The 21,718-nt window shown below is 45.1% G+C and overlaps 1 protein-coding gene across 1 annotated transcript; it reads left to right on the top strand.

The window, feature by feature from the left end:
• Positions 1–116: 116 nt before the first annotated feature.
• Positions 117–19,028, top strand: C18H13orf42 (chromosome 18 C13orf42 homolog). Its single transcript, XM_032610846.1, is given in 6 exon segments — positions 117–272; positions 274–334; positions 337–521; positions 15,376–15,523; positions 17,664–17,895; positions 18,854–19,028. Coding segments are annotated over 6 exon segments (957 nt in total).
• Positions 19,029–21,718: the final 2,690 nt, after the last annotated feature.

Consider the following 21,718-nt stretch of genomic DNA (forward strand, 5'->3'; position numbering starts at 1 on the left):
AGGCCTCCGGGAAGACAGATGGCAGGAGGCCTGCACGTTGGCTCCTGGGCCCCCAGCTAGATCAAGTGGCGCCGCGCAGGCAGCTGGAAGGCACCCACAGAGAGAAATCGAGCACCATGCTCAGAAAGCTCCACTCCATCTTTCACTCCGGCCCGCAGAGGAAGGCGGAGGTGGCGGAGAGCCCTTACTACGACTGCGCCAGCCCCGCGGTGAGGCTGATCCGCAGCAGCTCCATGTACGTGGTCGGGGACCACGGGGAGAAGTTCAGCGAAGTCCTTAAAGAAATACAAAAGCGCCAGCAGTATGGACACCAGCCTGTACTACCTGCAGCAGGAGGGGACCGGGCGTGGATGTACTCGCGCACCCAGGACTGCCTTCAGTACTTACAGGAGCTGCTGGCATTGCGCAAAAAGTACCTGAGCAGCCTCAGTGACCTGAAGCCCAGCCGCGCCCCGGGCATCTCCTCCACCTCCTCGAAATCCTCCAGGGGAGGAAAGAAGTCCGCCTCCAAAGAAATAAAGGTAAGTGCCGCCGCCAAGAAGTACAGTTGACGTGAGCGCTTTTCCGAGAGCCTCTGACGCGGGTTGCAGCCCTGGATCATACACGCGCAGCTTAATTAATCTGCGCCTTCTGGCTGGCAGCTCCGTCCACCTCAGACACTCTCCATTGCCATCTCGCCAGCCTGGGAAGGATGGCTGGTCCCATGCTGAGTTTTCACGCGGAGACCACGGGAAGGAGCAGCTTCCGACATCCACATAGCAGCCTGTGGGGAGGACTCAGGCTTGGTGTCAGACAGACGGTTTGCAGGGCACATCTGTCACTTCCTGCCCACTTCCTGGGTGAGAGAATGCTTGTATGACATTTGAGTGACAGCACATGACTTCCCAACAAGTTTTTGTTATTTTTATTATTACAGTCACATCTAAAAATCCCAGTGAAAAGTGAACATTTGGAGGATTCGCTCTGTCTGTTCCGTGAGCCCGAGTATTGGGGGGACTCGGGCACAGCCTCAGAGAGAGTCTGTGAGTCGAAGGAGATTGAATGACAACTTTGCTGGGCACTGGAGGCTTCCAGCCCAGGCAGACCAAGCAGGAAATGAGTGAAAGAAAGAACTTGCCTTTATCTCATACTTGTTACAGTGTTTGTACACATTACCTTTTCTTGAGATAATTCCAATAATGAATAATGCCAGAAGGGAAGGGGGGAGAAAGTCCCTCTGTATCGCAGAAGAGCAAGCTGAGGCTCTTCTGATTTTGCTAAGATCCCCAACTCACTGTTACTTATTCCTTTGTTTCCTCAATTTAAAAAAAAAATGAAGTTTGAAGCTATTTTTAAATTGCCATCAATTGTTCTCCTGATGGCTGGGCTCCAAGGTGTTCAGAGCAGGCCTGTGTGGCCCAGCAATGCCCCCCCACCTCCCCCCAGTGTCCTGCACGCCTGCAAGTCCCATTTACACTGAGTGACCTACTGGCCTGTTATCAGATCTCTAGGGCTTGGCCTCACCCAACTGGTTTCAACTGTCTGCATTTTATCCCAGGCGGGAGCAGTTTAAATAACCATTTGAACTCCAGAAGTAGGGCAGGGTTGGGGCCCATACAAAGTGGCTTACTCTTAGGTCCCAGTACTGCCCCTGTGGCCCACCAGCTGTGGATTTGCGGGCCAGCCCCCCTCCACTTTGGGGCCACCTCCGATGACAGAAGGGGTTGCCGTGATTTCTGGACCTCCAGCTTGAGCACCCTGGGGTCCTTAGTTCTGGTTAGATTCCCACCAGGCACTACATTTTCCTGCAGAATGGAGTCCTTTCTTGGTAGAACCTAGCACTCTTCCTCCCAGCTCCATTCCTAGTTCAGCATCTGAAGACAGAGGGAGGGGTTAGAGGTAGAACACCAGTTCTGGCCCTGTAGGGATGGCTGTGAAGAGGCCCCAGGCATGATGCAGTGTAGGGATTTCCTCAGGAGATGTCTCTTACCATGGTGTAACCAGGAGAGAGGTTTTATGTTTGTTTGCTCTTATTTGAAGTATAGTTGATTTACAATATTGTGTTTGTTTCAGGTATACACTATAGTGATTCGGTATTTTTGCAGATTATATCCCATTATAGGTTATCACGAGATAATAGGTATAATTCCCTGTGCTACACAGTAAATCCTTGTTACTTATCCATTTTATGTATAGTAGTCTGTCCCTCCCCTCTTCCCTCTCCCCTTTGGTAACCATAAATTTGTTTTCTATATCTGTGAGTATTTTTCCATTTAGCATATACATACATTTGTATTATTTTTTAGATTCCACATATAAGTGACAGCATATAGTATTTGTCTTTCTTTGTCTGATTTATTTCACTAAGTATGGTATTCTCTAGGAGAAAAAGGACCCCTCCTGCACCATTGGTAGGAATGTAAGTTGGTGCAGCCACTGTGGAAAACAGTATGGAGGTTCCTAAAAAAAACTAAAAATAGAACTACCATATGATCCAACAAGCCGACTCCTGGGCATATATCTGAAAAACCCAAAAACACTAATTTGAAAAGATACATGCACACCATTGTTCATAGCAGCATTATTTACAATAGCCAAGACATGGAAGCAGCCTAAGTGTCCATCAACAGATGAGTGGATAAAGAAGATGTGAGATATATATATAATGGAATATTACTCAGCCATAAAAAAGAATGAAATACTGCCATTTGCAACAATGTGGATGAACCTAGAAAATATTATGCTTAGTGAAATAAGTCAGGAAAGAGTTTTAAAATGGCTTTGGAGTTAGTCAGATCAAGGCCTGAATTTTAGGTCTGTATTTAGCAGCTGTGTGCCTTTGTCAGGTTAAGTTTCTCTCTCTGGGCCTCTATTTCTGGAGCATACAAATGGAAATAAGAATATACCTTGTGAGGAGGAAGCAAGATCTGGCCTGTGACAGGACCTGGCACATACTAGGGAGTCCAGTGTTCACTGCTCTGAAATGTATGGTGCAGGAGGTGTATAGGAGCCTGGAGACAAGCTGCTCTCCTTCCCTATTGCTCCCAAAGAAAGAGCTGTCTGCTGGGCGTGCCTGAGAAACGGTGGGCACGGTCTCCGTGGCTAGCAAGGTGGCCTTCCTGGCTCTATGTGCATGGCAGGGGCAGGGGATCCGGAAAGGCCCTTCCTTCAGGAATGTCATCATCTTCCTGCATTGGTAGAAAATACTTGCTGAAAATACTTGTCTCCCCCAAATCCTATGTTTAAGTCCTAACACTCGGTACTCAGAAAGTGACTTTATTTGTTTTTTTAAAGTTGCAGCGAGCGGGGGCTACTCTTCATTGCGGTGCGCGAGCTTCTCATTGTGGTGGTTTCTCTTGTTGCGGAGCACAGGCTCTAGGTGCGTGGGCTTCAGTAATTGTGGCACATGGGCTCACTAGTTGTGGCTCGTGGGTTCTAGAGCGCAGGCTCAGTAGTTGTGGCGCACGGGCTTGGTTGCTCTGTGGCATGTGGGATCTTCCCGGACCAGGGCTCCAACCTGTGTCCCTTGCATTGGCAGGTGGATTCCCAGCCACTGCGCCACCAGGGAAGCCCTATATAAATTTCCTTTAAAGAAAAATGTGTAACGCTGGACACCTTTCAAATGGTTAAGTGCCAGACAATAATCAGAGTTCTTTACATCAGAGCTTTCTCTGAGCTTTTCCAAATGATCATTTATATAAACTCATAACAATTCATCCAAAAGTCTATTAAGCCCTAATTAATATATTTCTAGAACACTTTTTAAAAGTATATTAGTAGAACACTAGAAAATGAATTCCTTAAGAGGTCATGGAGGCTCTAAAAACACTTCATTTAGGAATCAGGAGAGTGTTTTTATAAAAGGTTTGACGATGATCTTTTATTTCTTAAAATATAATATCCTCCTGTAAAATACTCATAAAAAATTTAAAATTTACCATTTGAACCATTTTTTCAATGGTAATGTCAGTGTACAATTCACTGACATTAAGGACAGTGTTGTGTAGCCCACTACATCCATTCCCAGAACTTTTTCATCATCCTAGACAGAAAACAGTGGCTCCCCATTTCCCCTTCTCCCAACTTCTGGAAACCTGTATTCTACTTTCTGTCTCTATGAATTTGCCTATTCTAGGAACCTCATATAATTGGAATCATACTGTATCTGTCGTACTGTGACTGGTTTCTTTCTCTTAGCATAATGTTTTCAAGGTTCATCCATGTTGTAGCCTGTGTCAGAACTTCCTTCCTTTTTACGGTCCACGAGCTTGGGTTTTGATGGGACGTGAGGAGGAAAAGCTTGAGATTATGCTCTGACTTTGCCCAGAGTGCTCCTCACTGAGGATAGCTCCCCATGGTTTTAAAGCCAGATGAACAGGTAAACAGCCAGCATCCCTCTGTGAGATCTGGGCCACCTAAGTGGACCTGGGTGGACCACAGTGTCTGTGCTGCCAGAGAGGCAGTTAGGGGTTGGCTGCAGTGCCCCAAGGAATTCTCCCCAGAAGATGTGAGCTGACATTTTCCAAAGCCAGGGTTCCTGGTCACCCACCACAGCCAGAAGAAATTTCATTAATTCACCTGTGAATCATATAGTTCTGAGCAGCTTCGATCCCCAATATGTCTGCCTGGATGAACCAGCTGCAAAATGCACACCCCTCCCAGCACCCCCCCCCCACCCTGCTCCAACTAAAGAAATTCACCTGCTACAAGAATGATTTAAACAGAACCAGTGGAATTATGGAGAATGCCTGCCAAAAGTGATTGATTTTTGTTTCAAGTAGTTTTGTTCTGATAATAGTTAACTTTCAGAATCAGTGTTCTATCATTGGCCATTCAATCCTGGTTCATGAAATAAGACCAAGTCAACAGCAAATAGATTTTTTTTCTCCTCTGTGGTAGAAAGATCTGAAACCAATTCATCTAAAAAGATTCCAAATCATCCATATATAAATTGCATATGCAATGGGAAGAAGGTTCTGAACCTGTTCCATACCACTGGGATTTATTTTTCAGATCTGTTGGGGGGGACTCTCTGCAAACACAGTGATATTAAAGTGCAGGTTTCCTGTGAGCATCAGTTACTGGAGGTCTCTATCACTTGGCCTGTATCTGGTTGGCAGAGTTGAAGGGCAGTGAACATTCAATATGAGCCGCAAAGACTATTCTATTAGGCTTGGCAGCGCTCTCCAGAAGACGGCAGACAGTAAAATAATCATTGAGAACAGAGCGCCCAATCCCTGCAGCCCCTCTCAGTCAGACCACAAGACAGGTAATTATATTCCCCAATCTACCTCCCAGACATGTGCCGTTTGCTCAGCCTAGAAACAGTACAATACCTTGGCTTCCGTTTTTCCTCTCTACCACACCCCGCCCACCTGGCTAACTTTTTGTCTTTTAAGAGAGCAGAGAAAGCACTGACCCAGGAAGCCATTTCTCATGTCCACAATCTAATGCAGTGGATGTCCCCCCCCTCTCTGGGTCTGACCCTTATCTCAGCACTCAGCACCCAGCAGTCAGCACACAGCACCGTAATTGTCTGTTCATTTGCTGTGTCTGCTACTGGCCGTGAGCTCGTTGAGTGGGGCCACCATGTCTTATTTCTCTTTTTATCTCCAACCTCTAGTGCAGCTCCAGGCATATAGTAGACGGTCAATAAACTAATAACCCGAGAAGCTCCAACTGTAATTTAAGAATGGAACTTTACAAAATGTGATGGAAGACCTGGAAAAGTAATAGGTCTGTGGTTTTCAGTGAGTGGAAAATTATCTTGTTTTTTATGGAGTAGAATATAATTTGGGGATATTCATATGGAATGATCCTAATAGTTAAAACATCCCACATGTAATGGATCAGAGTTTACCATCAAAAAGACACTTTTTTATGTAAACATTTGTTTCTGATTATTAAGTTATATTTGCTCATTAAATGAAATTTATAAAACACAGAAAAGTGTAAGGAAGAAAATAAAAATGATCCAGAATCCTATCTCCTATCATCCAGAGACAATCACTATAAAATACTTAAGTATATTTTCTTTCAATCATTTATTTCTTGCATAGTTGCAGATACGTATATTAGGGCTTCCAGGTAAAATAAAGGATGCCTATTTAAATTTGGATTTCAGATAAATGATGGATTTTTGTAGTATAATTATGTCCATATAATATTTGGTATCTATTTATACTAAAAATTTATTCACTGTTTATATAAAATTGAAATTTAACTGCCATTCTATATTTTTATTTGCTAAATTTGGCAACCCTAAAGTGTGTATATGTCTACATTTACTAAATTTGGCTCATACCATATGATTTTTTATAATTTATATTGTGTGTTCTTTTCTATCTCATTAACTAGTTTTTGAAAACTGAAAGTATTAATGGCAAAAAATTTAACAACTCACATTCTTTAAACAATTGTTAAACATTATAAATAAATTCATCTTACTCTGTCTATAAGGCATTTTTTAGCAGTGATTCCTAAAAGTGTGATTAATGGGCCAAAGGTGAAAGGCCATTCATTTTTAAAGATTCTTCTACATATTGTTTTCCAGAAATATTTTATAATTTACACTTTTATCAACAGTGAGATAGAAAGCCCTTATTGCATTTTATCAGCACCAAGTAGTGTTATTAATTTTTAAAGTTTACTGATAATAATAGATTAACTGCATTGTTTTATGTACTTTTTTTTGGATTATTGCTTAAGCAAAGAATGACCCTTTTATCAAACCAATGTGTACTTCTTGTTTAATGGATTGCCCATTCATGTCTTTATACATTTTTTGGCTCTACTAAATATTTTTATTTATTTATCTGGACTCATATTAAGGATGTGAGTACACTGTCTGCCATATGTCTTAAAAACATTTTCTCAGAGTTATGTATCTTTTAATTTTACTTAAGAGTACAATTTTATCATTACAAATACCATTGATTTTTATTCAGTCAAATATGTTGATTGTTGTCTTTGATACTTCTTTGCTTCGTGCTTAGAAAGTCCTTCTATGGCTCAAGGTCAGTTGCATATTTGCCATTTTTCTCCTTTTTTTATAGTTCCATTTTAAAAAACCCAACCCTCTTATCTATTCAGCAATTTATTTTTACATGTAGTGGGATGTGAGAATCCAACTTGAAATCTTCCCAAATAGCAAAGTTTCAACACCATTTATGGACAAATCCACCCCTCCTCTCGTTGGATTGTGATGTTTCACGTATCGGGCATGAAGATTTTTATACTATGTTTCAAGCATATTAATTCAGTTCTATTAGTTAGACTTCGAACAGTTTGATAAGTGTGAGCAAAAAACCTTCACTTAGTGTTGAACTAAAGTGAAATGGTCATTTAGGTGATATTTAAGGGGAGGAGTTACCAGGTCCTAGCAAAGGAAACAATGGCCTTCACATTATAAAGCGGGAGAAAAAAGACTAAGCCTCAGACTGTGAGTCTGAAACCTCTAATACCAAAGACAAAAGATGTGCAGCTACGATTCCAAAATGATTGTAATGTTTAGCTATGAGAGGTAATTCCCAAGTTTAGTTATACTACAGCGTGTGACAAACCTCATCCTTTCTTTTTATCTCTTTGGGCTGATTTTCTCAGCTCTATTGCCTATATCACTATTTTTTTCCTTCAGCTCTGACAAGTCTACCATTAGCGTATCTATTGAAAATTTGGATGTGGGTATGTGTACATATGTATTTAAATTTCAGCGATTATGCCTTTTCCCAAGTTATTTGCATCTCAGATTTACAGTTCTCATTTCTTAAGCTCCTATTCTTTTATCACAAACCCCTATTCAATGATGGGTACACATTTCCTTAGGTGAGGTAATATAAAAGGGATAAGATGGGACCTACCTGGTGGTCCAGTGGCTAAAACTCTGCACTCCCAATGCAGGGGGCCCAGGTTCAATCCCTGATCAGGGAACTAGATCCCGCATGCATGCCGCAACTAAGAAGTCCACATGCCACAAAGAAGGTCCCACGTGCCGCAACTAAGACCTGGCACAGCCAAAAAAATGGATAAGATAAGTTATTGCTTTGGACTTGATCTTGAATAGCCATTTCAAGGATGGCAGAAGGAAAGAGGATGTATTAGAGCTTTTAAGGTTTATGCTGAAAAGCTTCTTTTGAGGACATTAAATTGCTTGTGGATAAATTTGAGCTGTTTTGCATTTCATTTCACCCTGCTGAATGATCCAAGGGAAAATGATCTCTCCAATCCAGACCAGCCCCACATTTGATCCTGGAAATTTCATCACAATGAACTGACATTTTGATTTCCAGGTACGATTAGCTCAAAACAGTGTTATAAGACTCCATAGAAATAAGGAGTACAGAGTTCTCAAAATTTGCTAAGTTAAATCCAAAAGTATACATTAGCAACATGCAAACTGGTTGGAGAATATAAACATATGATAATGGCATGTATATAGCATACATTCATTCATTCAACAAATTACTCCATGTCAGGCATTGAAATAGGTGTTCTACATTCATAGATGGAAAGACAGTCCACCTGCCCTGATGCAGCCCATAATCTGAGGCTGCAACTCTCAGCATCATTGCCTGAACCACACTGGTGTGTTGGAAGAGAAACAGGTAGAATTACAACAAGAATGTTGGAAGTTGGGTATATCTGACAACTTGTCTCATGTAGGTAGTGGCTGGCAGTGAGCGTCTATCCAAAGACAGTCTTATCTGTGAGTGCTATTTGCCAAAGCTATTTCATAGACGAGGTTAAGGATCACGGGTCTAGTGTGGGACTCTGAGGGTATAGTACAACGTTGCTGTCCACACAAGGCAGAATATGAGCCTAGAAAAGATGTGTGTGGGTCTGTCTGCTGCAATGAGTGAAAGCTTCGGAAAGGAGGTGCCATGTGAGTTGGCCCTCCGAAGAGGTGGCGGGGAGTGGTGCCAGGAGGAGGAGGGAAGGAGGCTAGATGGTCCTCTTGACGTTGGCTGGGTTTAGAATGTCCCCCTACCCTAACCTCTGACAAAATACTTCTGTTTACAACTGGAAGTTCATTTTGTAGCATCCAGATCTCTTGCAGACAAATACTGACAGATCCCAGAAGAAAGTAAACAGATTGGAGAAGCCCAAGTATCCCAAGGGCAGGTGAAACCAGGCAGGATGGGAGGTGATACGAAAGGCAGAAAAATAAACTGCCTTGGGGGACTCAAAAATTAAAACGAGAAATACGGTGGAGTTTGGTTTGGAAAGATGCAAGTGTTCTATCCGGGGAAAGTAATCCAAGACCCAGGCCTGTTGTGAGGGGGTGGGACGGGGAGGCCTGGAAAATGATAACCTTAAGGCCACTGAAGGTTAAAGGGGAGTTGGCAATGCAGTACAGATGGCTTTCGGAGAAAGCGCCTTCCCCTGGGGCTGCGGAAGGGCTGCTGGCGAAGGAACATGAGCCCTGCGAAACCCAGGTCTGAGCAGGTGCTACAGGAAGCAGCCTGCATTACACGCAGCCTTTCCAAAGTAGTTCATTTCTGGGCTAGGAAAAAGTCAAGATCGGCGGCAGGGCGGGGGGTGGGGCACTCCACTTTTATTTAGAGTTCTGAGTTCAGAGAGGGAGAACTATTTGGGTCTCACCCAGGGGTGTTGATGACTGACGTCCCATTTTGTGCAACCCCTGCTTTGTAAAGTAGATTTTCTGTGATGTTAGCCTGAGCCCTGAACCCTGAGCCTCAGTTGTGCAGCTCTTGTGCTAGTTGTCTTGGCTGGAGACCAAGAGAAGGTCGTAGTAGAGGCCAGAAAGGCCCATGGAAGCTGCGGGAAAGGCAGGAAAAGCCAGAATCAGCCTGAGTTTAAACTAGGACTTGAAAAGGTCCAGGGCGCCTGGACTTGTAGATTAGCCTTGGTGGCACCAAACCAGGCTTGTTTGCCTGATTCACAGCAAGCCCGAACGCTGAGATGCCGAGATTTGCAGCAAAGAGAGGGTTTATTCACAAGGCAGCCAAACAAGGAGGCAGGAGAACAAGTTCAAATCCACCTCCTGGAAGGCAAGGGGCTCAGGTATCTATGCCATAAAGAAGCCGGGCGGTCTGGGGTGTGGGGAACTAAGGAAAAGTTGGGCTAACTGTTGTTCTGTGCAGGTGTAACTAGCCTACAGGCCTCTGCACGTCCAAAAATAGAGGCACCTAGCACCATCTGAGAGTGGAGTTCTCAGCCCTCTGACGTCAAAATGTCACCGAGCAGACTCGCGCATGCCCGGTTGGAGGGTTGGTAGTCCTTTCCAGCCTTAACTGGCTCAGCTCCAACTAGACACAGGTGATGCAAGTTCTGGAAACAACTCAGGCAAACACCTTGCTTAGGCTCCATGCTTCTTGGAGGACAGGCAAGTCTTGTAGCAACAATTAAAACACCTTGATGCGGAAGACAGGTTACAGGTGAAATGGATTTAAACTGATGATTACCCACAGTTTCATTGGTACTCAGATAAATCATTCACAAAATTCATCTGGAGACATTTAAAAGTATACTTTAGGGCTTCCCTGGTGGCGCAGTGGTTGAGCGTCCGCCTGCCGATGCAGGGACGCGGGTTCGTTGCCCCGGGTCGGAAGATCCCACATGCCGCGGAGCGGCTGGTCCCGTGAGCCAATGGCCGCTGAGCCTGCGCGTCCGGAGCCTGTGCTCCGCAATGGAAGAGGCCACAACAGTGAAATGCCCGCGTACCACAAAAAAAAAAAAAAAAAAAAGTATACTTTATAAAGTACAATAGATTTGTTAACCAAATCTTACTTAACTGACCTGCCAGATCACTTGATGCTTACCGTTCTGTCTGTTAAAACGAGCTGAATATTTAGTTAGAAGCCTGTACTAGGGTATTATTGGCAATAGTGCAAAATGATGTGTGTGTAAGCACTAATTGTAACAGCAAAAGATTTCAAACAACCCGAAGCTCTAACAATAGTGGACTGTAGTTCGTTCCTACAGTGTGTCTGTGTAGTGGAGAACTGTGCAGCTATTCAAAGGAAGAGGAGAATCTCTACTGCTGTGAAGTTATTCTTAGCATACACCAAGTGAAGAAAGCAATTCACAGGGGGATATTGTATGCTACCTTTTGTTTTTTAAAGAGTGGGTTAATACACATTTGCTTGGGTTTTCAAAAAGAAATGATGGAGAGAGAAACAAACAACTTGATGTCTAGTCAAAATGAAGACTAGCAGAGATGAGTACCAAACATTACACCCAGATTGCAAACAAAACTGCATGAATACAAGCAGAGGAAACCGCCCTCCCCCCCAAGCCAGGAGGTGATTTAGGTCACGTTTGGGGACTGGGTGGGAAAGGTAGGTGCATGCCTATGAGTGGGATGCCCTCATACCTGTAGCTAGTAAGGGGATGGGGCAGGGGGGGTGGGGTCCCTTTACCTGGTCTCTATGTGCTGAACAATGGGAAATACACAGGGACATAAGGGTCCGGGCCCTGTAATCCAGGCACTTTGTCCTCTTTCTTCATTGAGCTGTGTCCTATCCCCTTGGGTCCTGTCCCTTGTGTCGTTGTCTTCATGGAGACACTCCTGACTGCTCTTGCAAATTCAGGGCATGAGACTGGTATTTAAGGTTTTCATCCTAAACCAGACCCCGAGGCGGGAGCACGGCCCCTCTTGCTGCCTTCCCTGTGCCTGGATCCTTAGAGAGCAGAGGCTCTCAATTACTCTGCACTAGAATCACCTGGTTATCTAAATTAATTGATCTGGGAAAGGGCCAGCGTAGAGATTCTTTAAGAGCATCCATTGAGGGTCCAACCTCCAGCTGGGATTGGGCTCCACTGTGAGAACCACCCGGACAGGGATGAGGGGGGTGTGATAACCATTCATAACCATCGTCACCCCCAACTGGGTCCTCAGACTCCTTCAAGGGGTGGTGCTTTCATTTACAGGGAAGGAAGGCAGAGCTAAGGAAGGAAGGAAAGCAATTGTTTATTCATTTTCATTTATTTATGTTCCTCCCTCATTCCATGAAGGGCTTGGGCGAAACTGATGATGGTAATTGAGGCAAGTTGGGGAGAGCTCTCTTTGGGGATGAGACTTGGTCACACAGGTACATAGGGGTCAGCCACAAATAATGTCACCAATGTCTCACTCTCCAGCCACACCAGGATCCAAAAGCTCTTTTAACAGAAACAAGCTTTATAACGGTGATAATGTACTGAACGGTCCAGCAGAGCCCCAGATGTGAGGCCCCAAAGAGCAGACTCTTAAGTGCTGGCCAAGGAGCTTATCTGTCAGTGTCTGTGCCTGTGCTCAGGAAGGCAATCACTGCTAAGCACAGCAGAGAGGGTGAGCTGTGCAGGAGTGTTAAGTCCCCAAGCTTGAAATTTTACAAACAAGAATCATGTTTGAATATTTGGAATAACCAACGAAATGTGCAGCTGAAAGGGTCTTTGTCCGTTAGGTTTTTTTTTTTAAATCACTTTTATTTATTTATTTATGGCTGTGTTGGGTCTTCGTTTCTGTGCGAGGGCCCTCTCTAGTTGTGGCAAGTGGGGGCCACTCTTCATCGCAGTCCGCGGGCCTCTCACTATTGTGGCCTCTCTTGCTGCGGAGCACAGGCTCCAGACGCGCAGGCTCAGTAATTGTGGCTCACGAGCCTAGCCGCTCCGCGGCATGTGGGATCTTCCTGGACCGGGGCACGAACCCGTGTCCCCTGCATTGGCAGGCAGACTCCCAACCACTACGCCACCAGGGAAGCCCCTGTGCATTAGTTTTGATGGACAGAGAGTACAGTGGCTGAGGTGGTGATGTATATGCTGGTAATTTATTTTTTTATTTTGTAAATATTATCCTTGGAGGATAATTCTTGAGGAGATTGGAGATATTCACAAGAGGCCACAGTCAAGGGCTTGTGTTAACCTAACTACTGGCAGTGTGCTCATTGCTGTTTTCTTAGCCTTTAAGAGTTAAGACACCAAAGTTGACTCTCTTTTAAGCCTTTTAATAAATGAAAGCAATTGATCCAGGCTGCTCTGAGCTTCTGACCAACGTCTACTTCCTGTGGACACTGAGGAATGAACAGCTTAGATGACATTGTAGGGTGACCCAGAGGGAAAAGAATATGGTGCCCCTGAGCAAGGTTGAGACTCTTGCATTCATCCAAACACCGATGGCAGTTGCTACTAGGGACTTAGTGATATCCCTTCCATGTGGAGATGGATTTTGAGATGGGAAAACCTACAGACCTTGCATTTCTATTAAATAATATTCAACCTTCCTTTGGGGCTCAGTCCAGATCATGTGGTTTTCTTGATTCTTTGTTTCTCTCTCTTCCACTTCACAAAAAATTCTCTAAAATATTATGTGCTATCGTAGAATTAGATTAGGTACTGAGGACCTTGGAGCCTGGAGGAGGGAAACAGCCCAGGAGAGGGTGGTCTTCCTGGAGAAAGAGCTGTCTCAGCCACATCCTGATGGTTGGATAGGAGTTGGCCAGATAAGGCATTCAAGGCAGAGGGACAGCAAGAGAAAACACAGGGAGGATAAAAGCGTATGGACCTGACTCCAGATATGAGTCTTCCTGTTATCTGCCTGCAGGAAGGATGCTGGTGGCCCAGCCTTCTGTGCTCATATAGACTTTCAACCAGCCCCTCAGTTTTTCATTCCAACCCTTGGTGTGCCTGGTGTTGCCAAGTCTGGAGCATTTCTGGTTCCAAGGGTCAAACTGTCTCCCTTCTGAGCTGCTTCATCCACCCATGGTTCTCTGGGAGGGCGGTCCCTCTGCTCTGTTACATCAATTCCCCTGCTTCAACTGCTTTCCATTTGGCAGGAGCTCTTGGAAATCTCTCTCACTGATGACCTCTCTCTTGTTCTCTTTGACACTGAGTTTCAACTTTCCCCCCACCCACTTTCATTTTAATGGGCTCTTTGAAGGGGGTGAGATAACTACATGTGAATAGTTTTCCACTTTTAACAGAAAAGGTTCAGTGTATGTTGTGGCTCTCCAAATTTTTTCTCCAAGAATGCTCCTTACAAATATAAAAGGAAAAAATCCTCTATTTAAAAATGTTTCCTGGGGCTTCCCTGGTGGCGCAGTGGTTGAGACTCCGCCTGCCGATGCAGGGAACACGGGTTCGTGCCCCGGTCCGGGAAGATCCCACACGCCGCGGAGCGGCTGGGCCCGTGAGCCATGGCCACTGAGCCTGAGCGTCCGGAGCCTGTGCTCCGCAATGGGAGAGGCCACAACAGTGAGACGCCCGCATACCGCAAAAAAAAAAAAAAAAAGTTTCCTGGGAATTCCCTGGTGGTCCAGTGGTTAGGACTCTGTGCTTCCACTGCTGGGGGCACAGGTTCACTCCCTGGTCCGGGGAACTGAGATCCTGCAAGCCGCATGGCTTCCTAGTGGTACAAATGTTTCCTAGTGGTACAAAATGCATACATTTTACCAAAATCTTATGCATACATAAAGATGTCATCCTTTAGTTTCCTAACATGCAAATCTGTAATTAGATCACTTTCATTTTTAATACCATCCCACTTTCAAAGTGCACACAAAAAATAAAGGAACTCTGCATTTGGTCCAAATAGCCCAGGTTAACGCATATTGTCTTTCCTTTTTCTCCCTGAGTTCTCTTATTTCCTAAATTCTTCAGGGAGCTTTTCTTAGTTCACAGGCTGATTCTGTGCCTACATCATGAGTTCTCCGTTGGAGTCCACCATGGTGCTTGAACTTCCGTGATGCTGGTCGCTGGTGACTGACTGTGGGCTGTTGTGAAGAGAATGATGATGGTGATGATGGTGATGGTGATGCTAACGTCATGAAGAATGAGTCAGGACAGAACCTGGAGCCTAGTTAGGCTTTCTGCAGATTTTTTTAAAAACTACTTTAAAGATGTTACGGAAAAACCTGAACAAACTTTTTGGCCAACCCAATATTATTCCTTACACTGTTCAAACAATCACACCAATTTGTCTTCAACTTATTCCATGATTGAACTGAAATTTGGCCACTTTAGGTACTGAAAACTCTTCTGGAGTATTTTATTTTCAACATATCTCGTCCCCTCTTTCCTGCTGTGAGCATCTCATCGCCTACCTAAGGAACTGTACAATCTCCTAATTGGGTTTATCAGCAGGCAACAGGCCGAAGAAAGACAAATTATTTTGCCTAATGGTCAATAACAGTCCCTGACCAAGATAGAGGCAGATTTACCCACCCTTTCACTCCCCCTCCTGGAGATAATCCGAAATCCATTGACCTACAGCAAGTGTGGATCTGGAGTATCTACCTTCCTTCAAGGGCACTTATTCAAATTTACCTGCAAATTCATAACTTCACATTGGTTTAGTTTCAGTAACATGTGGTCCTTTTCCGTGTCACTTGTGTGTGGGCGCCCCAAGGCTGGCTCAGGCAGCTCTGCTTTCTCCTCTCTGCCCTTCATCTCTAGCAGAAAGCAACGCCCAAGAAGCACTCGCAGTTCAGCGCGGACGTGGCGGAGGCCATCGCCTTCTTTGACTCCATCATGGCAGAGCTGGATACGGAGAAGCGGCCGCGGGCTGCTGAGTTTGACCCGCAGAACGAAGACGTGGACTTCGATGGTGAGTGCCATCCCGGTGGCAGGAGGTGGGTGGAGTGGGGGTCTCTGGAGTGGGCTTTCTTTGATTAAATGGAAACTCACATCTGCAAGCCAAAGCCTGGCCCTGAGCCTGCTCTACTCCTTGGGGCCCTGGCTTTCGTCGTCGCTGCTGCCGCTCTAGGCTACCCCTTAAATCCTCAGGCTGTATTTGGACAAAAACTCCTTCCCTGTGGTCCATTTTCCACAGCAGAGATGGGGTGGAATTTTGTAAGGCTCCAGGAGGGAAAGCAATAGGGCAACAATTAAAGAAAGGGATGAGTTGGAGAGTTGTTAAATGGGTATAGAGTTACAGTTGTTTTTTTTTTAAAACAGCTGTTGTGATTTTTAAATTTAATGTAATTTAACTAATTTAATTTTTTACTGAAATATAGTTGATTTACAATGTTGTATTAATTTCTGCTGTACATCAAAGTGATTCAGTTATACATATGTATACATTCTTTTCATATTCTTTTCTATTTGTTTTATCTCACGCTATTGAATATAGTTCCGTGTGCTATACAGTAGGACCTTGTTTATCCATTCCATATGTAGGAGTTTTCATCTGCTAACCCCAAACTCCTAATCCATCCCTCCCCCACTCCATCCCGCTTGGCAAGCACAAGTCTGTTTAGAGTTTCAGTTCTGCAAGATGAAAAAGTTCTGGAGATCTGTCACCTAACGATGTGAATATACTCAACGCTCCTGAACTGTACACTACAAGATGGCAACATGGTAAATTCTATGTTAGAGAAAAGAAGAAGAAAAGGGAATAGACAAATTATATTTAAAAATTGGGCTTGTGACCCTACCTGAGCTAACTTGGCTCTGGGCAGCCCTGTCTGCTGGACCCGACTCTGACCCTTCACCTACTTTGTCACCCCTCTCCACCCCTCCCCCCAGCATTCCCCCTGTGGCCCTCATGGGCCACCACTCTGCGAGGATGTGTAGACGGGAGAGGGCCGGGGTGCTTGCTCAAGCCCAGTCTGGATTGTTGGAGAGGGAGTGAGGTGAAGGCCGAGGGTGGTGCTTTTCTCCTTGCCAAGGTGTATCACTGGCTGTCTCCTGATGGAGAACAAATAACAACCACATTCATGAGTTGAGCCCACTTTTAAATTCCATCACTCAACTGTCAGTTTCTTTCATCGTCGACTTGCCCCTCATGGTGTATTAACGATGATTTAATTTAGCGGTTACTGGCCCCTGGTGATTGAGGCAACAGCTTTTGGTACCAATACTAAATAATTTTTAATACTAAATATTATATTTAATGCTCAAAGATTACATTCTTGTGGTGTGTTTGTTGTTTTTCTAGCCCTGATGGACATGTATCTGTGAGATTTCGGTTCTCACTGGGTTCTGTGGAGTTTCACGGAAGGGGATTCCCACTCCCCAAGCTCGCTGTACCCTGCAGGGTAACTGGTCTGCCCCCCTCTCCCACTGCAGCCCCTGACAAGGAACAGCCCTCTCTTTCAGAGTCAGGCCTGGGAAATCCAGACACTGGTGAAAGAACAATGAAATCTACTGAGGACGCAAGTGTCATCTTCACAGTTATAATTTTTTAATGGAAATGACTTCATGTTTTTTCTCTGATAGCCACAGTAACGTATGTTCACAATAAATCAAATGAATCAAACAATACACCAAAGTATAAAGAAGAAAGTAAAGAATTTGACCTGTAATTCTACCACCTAGAGTTAATAATCACTGTTAACAGTTTGGTGTACATCCTTTCAAAAAGGCTTTAAACACACACAGACTCCCTTTATTACTCTTTTTAAACAAAAACAAGATCTCTGTGCTATTTTTCATCCACTCTTTTCACTTAACAATTTACAATACATCATGGGCATCTTTCCAAGTCAGTAAACGTAGGTCTATGTGCTTGTCTTTAATGGACACACGCTAGCGCATTGTCTCCCCAAACGATAACTGCAGATGTCTCCCCAAACGATAACTGCAGAGTTGAATCATCCCCTTTGCTTGGCTCTCCGGGCCTAAGAATTTCGTTTTACGTATGTATGTATTGTGGGTTCTTAGCTGGATTTGTCCTCTCCGTGGCCTTCTGCTCCCCTCCGCATGGTGAGTCCTCCTTTCCCGGGGGCCCTGCTTCTCTCTTCCAGTGGCCACCAGCTCCCGGGAGCACAGCCTGCACTCCAACTGGATCCTGCGGGTGCCCCGCCGATGCTCTGAGGACATCGCTGGGCACACGACAGCCGGCCAGTTCCGGAGGAGCACGGAGCGCAGGACCTACGGCACTCAGAGGAGACTCGAAAGGCACCCCATTTATTTGCCCAAGGCTGTGGAAGGGGCCTTCAGCACGTTGAAATTTAAGCCCAAAGCCTGCAAAAAAGAGTGAGTGCTCAGATCACATAGCATAACCAAGATGCTCTCATGTGTACCAGACTCTTGGCTTGCTTCTTAGGTGCCCTGAACCCCCATCTTACATGGAAAAATCATTCTTTTGTGTATGGGGGGAGGGAGGTCTTAGTTTAAAACATGTTTTGATAGTCTTATATTCACATTCTAGCTTGGTTCACCACTGTCCCCACCCCTAACTGTACCTTGAGCTGTGGACCTGCCTCTCCCTTTCCGGCCCACTTAGCCCTCATGCTCTGTCCATCCTCTTGCACTCTTTCCCCCAAGTGCCACTGACACACTGGGTGCTGCAGATTTTTAATGAGACTTTGGGGTTGAGGAGGGCATAGCACCATGAGGGAAGCAACACTGAACCAATTAGATGGCCCAGCTCTAGAAAGGCATTGCCAGGCTCGGATGGAGAACATCTCGCTGACTGGGCCCCACCTGGCCCTCCTGCCACCATCTCTTGGCCTCTCTCCCAAGACGAGTTGCCACCTCTAACCCCCAAATCCCCATGACTTACTCCTTCAGAGAAGTATGTGCGCTCCTGATCTGGCCACCCTAGGCCATGCTGCAGGGAGCTCACCTCTCACAACAGAAGGGCCTGTCTTGGCTTCTCAACCTGTCTTCCTCTGTTTCTACAAGAGCCGTCCAACTCTGATGGGTTCAGGGCTTTTCTAAATGGCATTTTCCTCCCATAAGAATGGACTATGTACGGGACATATTAAAACCAGGACTCAACCCTCATCACCCATCCTCCCCCTCCAAGGCCACGTTGAGGTCCAGCTGAGGTCCACCCACAGCCCCCATGATGATACTGCTTTGTCCTCCACAAGGCCCAGAACTAGGGGAGCGTCTGATGGGCTCCGTCAGGATGGCAAATCAGAGCGTCCATTCTCCGTGTGGCCAGCCAAGCCAGACTTAAACCCTTTACCTCATTCCTCCCTTCCAGCCTGGTGAGCTCCAGACAGATCGTCTTCAACTTCTCGGGGGACGACACAGACTGGGACGCAGAGCTCTTTGCACTGGAGCCCCTGGCATCCCCGGGGGAGGACCGCTACGAGACAGAGAACCCCAGAGGGCAGTGGCTGCTTCGGGAGAGACTCTGGGAACGAACAGTGCCCTGACTGCCTCAGCCCTGCAGCCTGGCTCAGGCTGGGTTCCCCCGAAGGCGTCTGCTTTCACTGCAGAAGGAGGTGCCTGGTAGAGTTAAAAATGGAAACTGTCACAAAGTCAGGCCCAGGAGCACACTGCCTGCCGGTGCCCATCCAGTGCCAAACATACCCGTGGCCTCCTGGAGGGCCTGCCTTAGGGGCCTTCTGGAGCCTGGCTTTCCCAGCACGGGTGGGTTGGCTGGTCATTACAGCCCTGCTGGTCTTCAAGAGCAGAAGGAATGGAAGGTCCAGGCTCACTTCCGGCCTCCTCTGGCCTGTCCCTGGCTCTCCATGCATCTGTCCAGGTGGCTGCGAGCGTCCCACTTGGTACAGGAAACCACGAAATTTGCCCATCATGGATCTCTGGGCCAAAGTTTTCAAAGAGGCAGCTCCTCTCCCCACAGGGCTCAGAAACGTTACGGTCATGCACTGAAGTTGCCTTCTTTTGTGCAGAATGCAGTTTGGGAAGCAGCTTTTTTTCACCCTAACCCTTTTCACAGTGTTCTGGAAACTTCTGCCGGGTTAGGCTGAAGACAAGGCCAGTGTCCTGGCAGTAGGATGGGGGAAGGTGTGTATCCTGCCTGGGCACCCCCAGCCTCCAGAATCCTAATAGACACCCACAGAGCCAGTGTATGAATGCTACGCCCCTCCCTTCCCCCAGTTCGGAGGGCAATCAGAACCTTTTGGAATAGAAAGGATTTCTGATTTCCATAACCATCTGAATTACAGACTTAACATATTCTTTGCTTTTCTCATGTACTTTTTGTGCGTTTGCATATAGTTTGACCCCTCAAGTTTGAGAACTGGTTTGGAGACTACACTGCACTTTGTCCATCCTCACCTATTTCTTCTGGCATTTTCTTGTAAAAAAAAGAAGTCACCTTGCGGCGGGTGGTGCAGGAGTGTTAATGGCGATAAGGGAAGGAGACAGACTAGGAAACACCAGTAATCGAAATTAAGCCAAGGATGCTTCAGGCTAAGGTCCCTCTGAGAACTGAATAAAGCTTCCCTTCTGCGAGGCCCATGCGATGAATGATGTTCTTATTGTTCAGGTTTTTTGTAGAAAGAAGCTTTTATTTATGTGAACCTGACTCTCTGAATCTAAGTATTTGTAACTGCTATGAGAAAAAAAAAAACCTAATAATTATGTGACATGCTTAAATTTTCTTTTTTTTGTTTAAATAAATTTTTTAAAAAGTTCCCTGGTGATGCTGATTCTGGTGGTCTGGGGTCCATACTTTGAGAATTGATGACTTCGAGGTTTGAGTGTTGAAAGAGGAAAACATGGAGTGGGGCAAGAAATTTTATATCAACACATTTTCAGAATGAAAATATATTGGAAATGTCTTAATAGTTGCCTTTATTATTTTTTGGGTGCCAATGTCAATGTTTGGGAGTTTCCTTTCTTTTTGTTGCTTATATTAAGCCCACTATAGCCAGAAGCTTGACTGAAGAATAAATGTTTGGGAGATTTGTTTTATAAACTGCATTAACACCCACCAAGTTACATCACCATATATCTTTCTTTTCCCCAAACGTGGCCTTGTTTTGAAGTCCCACAAATGAGAGTTCACTGCTCAGGATAGACTCAGAATAAAGATCTCTTTACTCTGCCTCTTACCAAACTACAGTTTATCGTAGATCAACCCTGACATTATGTGGTGAAGACACTGTATATATTTTGCTTGTATAGATAAGAAAAAAATAAACAGGACAGATAGGATGTTAGGAGTCTTGATTTTTTTTTTTTAGCATTTATTGCTTATGGAACATGAAGCTGTGCTTTTCTCTTTTGCTTCATGTTTTGTATATTTTTTTTGTCTTTAATGAGACTATACACAGACTGCCTGAAAAATTCCATGATTTAGAAACATAAGGCTGGCTTGTCCTGGGGATGATTTTAGGTCTTTGAAATTGGTGATAAACCCCAGGATCTGGGCTCTGCCTGGGGAATCTTGAGGTGGTGTCTGCTGGGGTCTTGAAATGAATAACATTTGAGACAATAGAAGTCAATTCAGTAAAATCAGCTGATGTGATTGATTCTTTTCTCCCTTGAATTGACTAGTTATTCAATCAGCTCATTGTTGGTGTGTAATCTTAGCGGCCCTAGCTTTCCCAGGACTGTCTCTGTTTTGATACATGAAAATCCACCTATCCCTAGACAGAATGTCCAAATAGAAGATGTGAGTCCCAGGCATCTGGCTTGTTCTCTAGCCTTGGTTTCTACTCCCACCCCAAAATATCTTCTCCTTCACATGGAAGAGACTTGGGAGCCTTTAGTATGAGAACAGCGCTGCCAGGACAGAGCTTTCCAGTGCCGACTCTTAGAGCCCAGAGTGGTTCTAACAGGAAGCTTCAGTCCCCTCATCACTGATGGCCTTTTCATGGTGGCTTAGTCTCCTGTTGCTGTTGTAACAAATTACCACAAATTTAGGGGCTTAAAACAACATAAGTTTATTCTCTTACAGTCTGGAGGTCAGAAGAACCAAAATCAGTCTCACTGGGCTCAATCAAGGTGTGGGCAGAGTTGGCTCCTTCTGGAGGTTTTGAGGGGAGAATCCATATCCTTGCCTTCTTCTGCTTCCCGAGGCCGCCTGCATTACTTGGCTTGTGACCCCCTTCCTTGCCTCACCCCAGCCCTTTTGCTTCTGTGGTCACATTCT

The sequence above is a fragment of the Phocoena sinus genome, chromosome 18 (assembly GCF_008692025.1).
Source record: "Phocoena sinus isolate mPhoSin1 chromosome 18, mPhoSin1.pri, whole genome shotgun sequence".
Taxonomy (NCBI): domain Eukaryota; kingdom Metazoa; phylum Chordata; class Mammalia; order Artiodactyla; family Phocoenidae; genus Phocoena; species Phocoena sinus.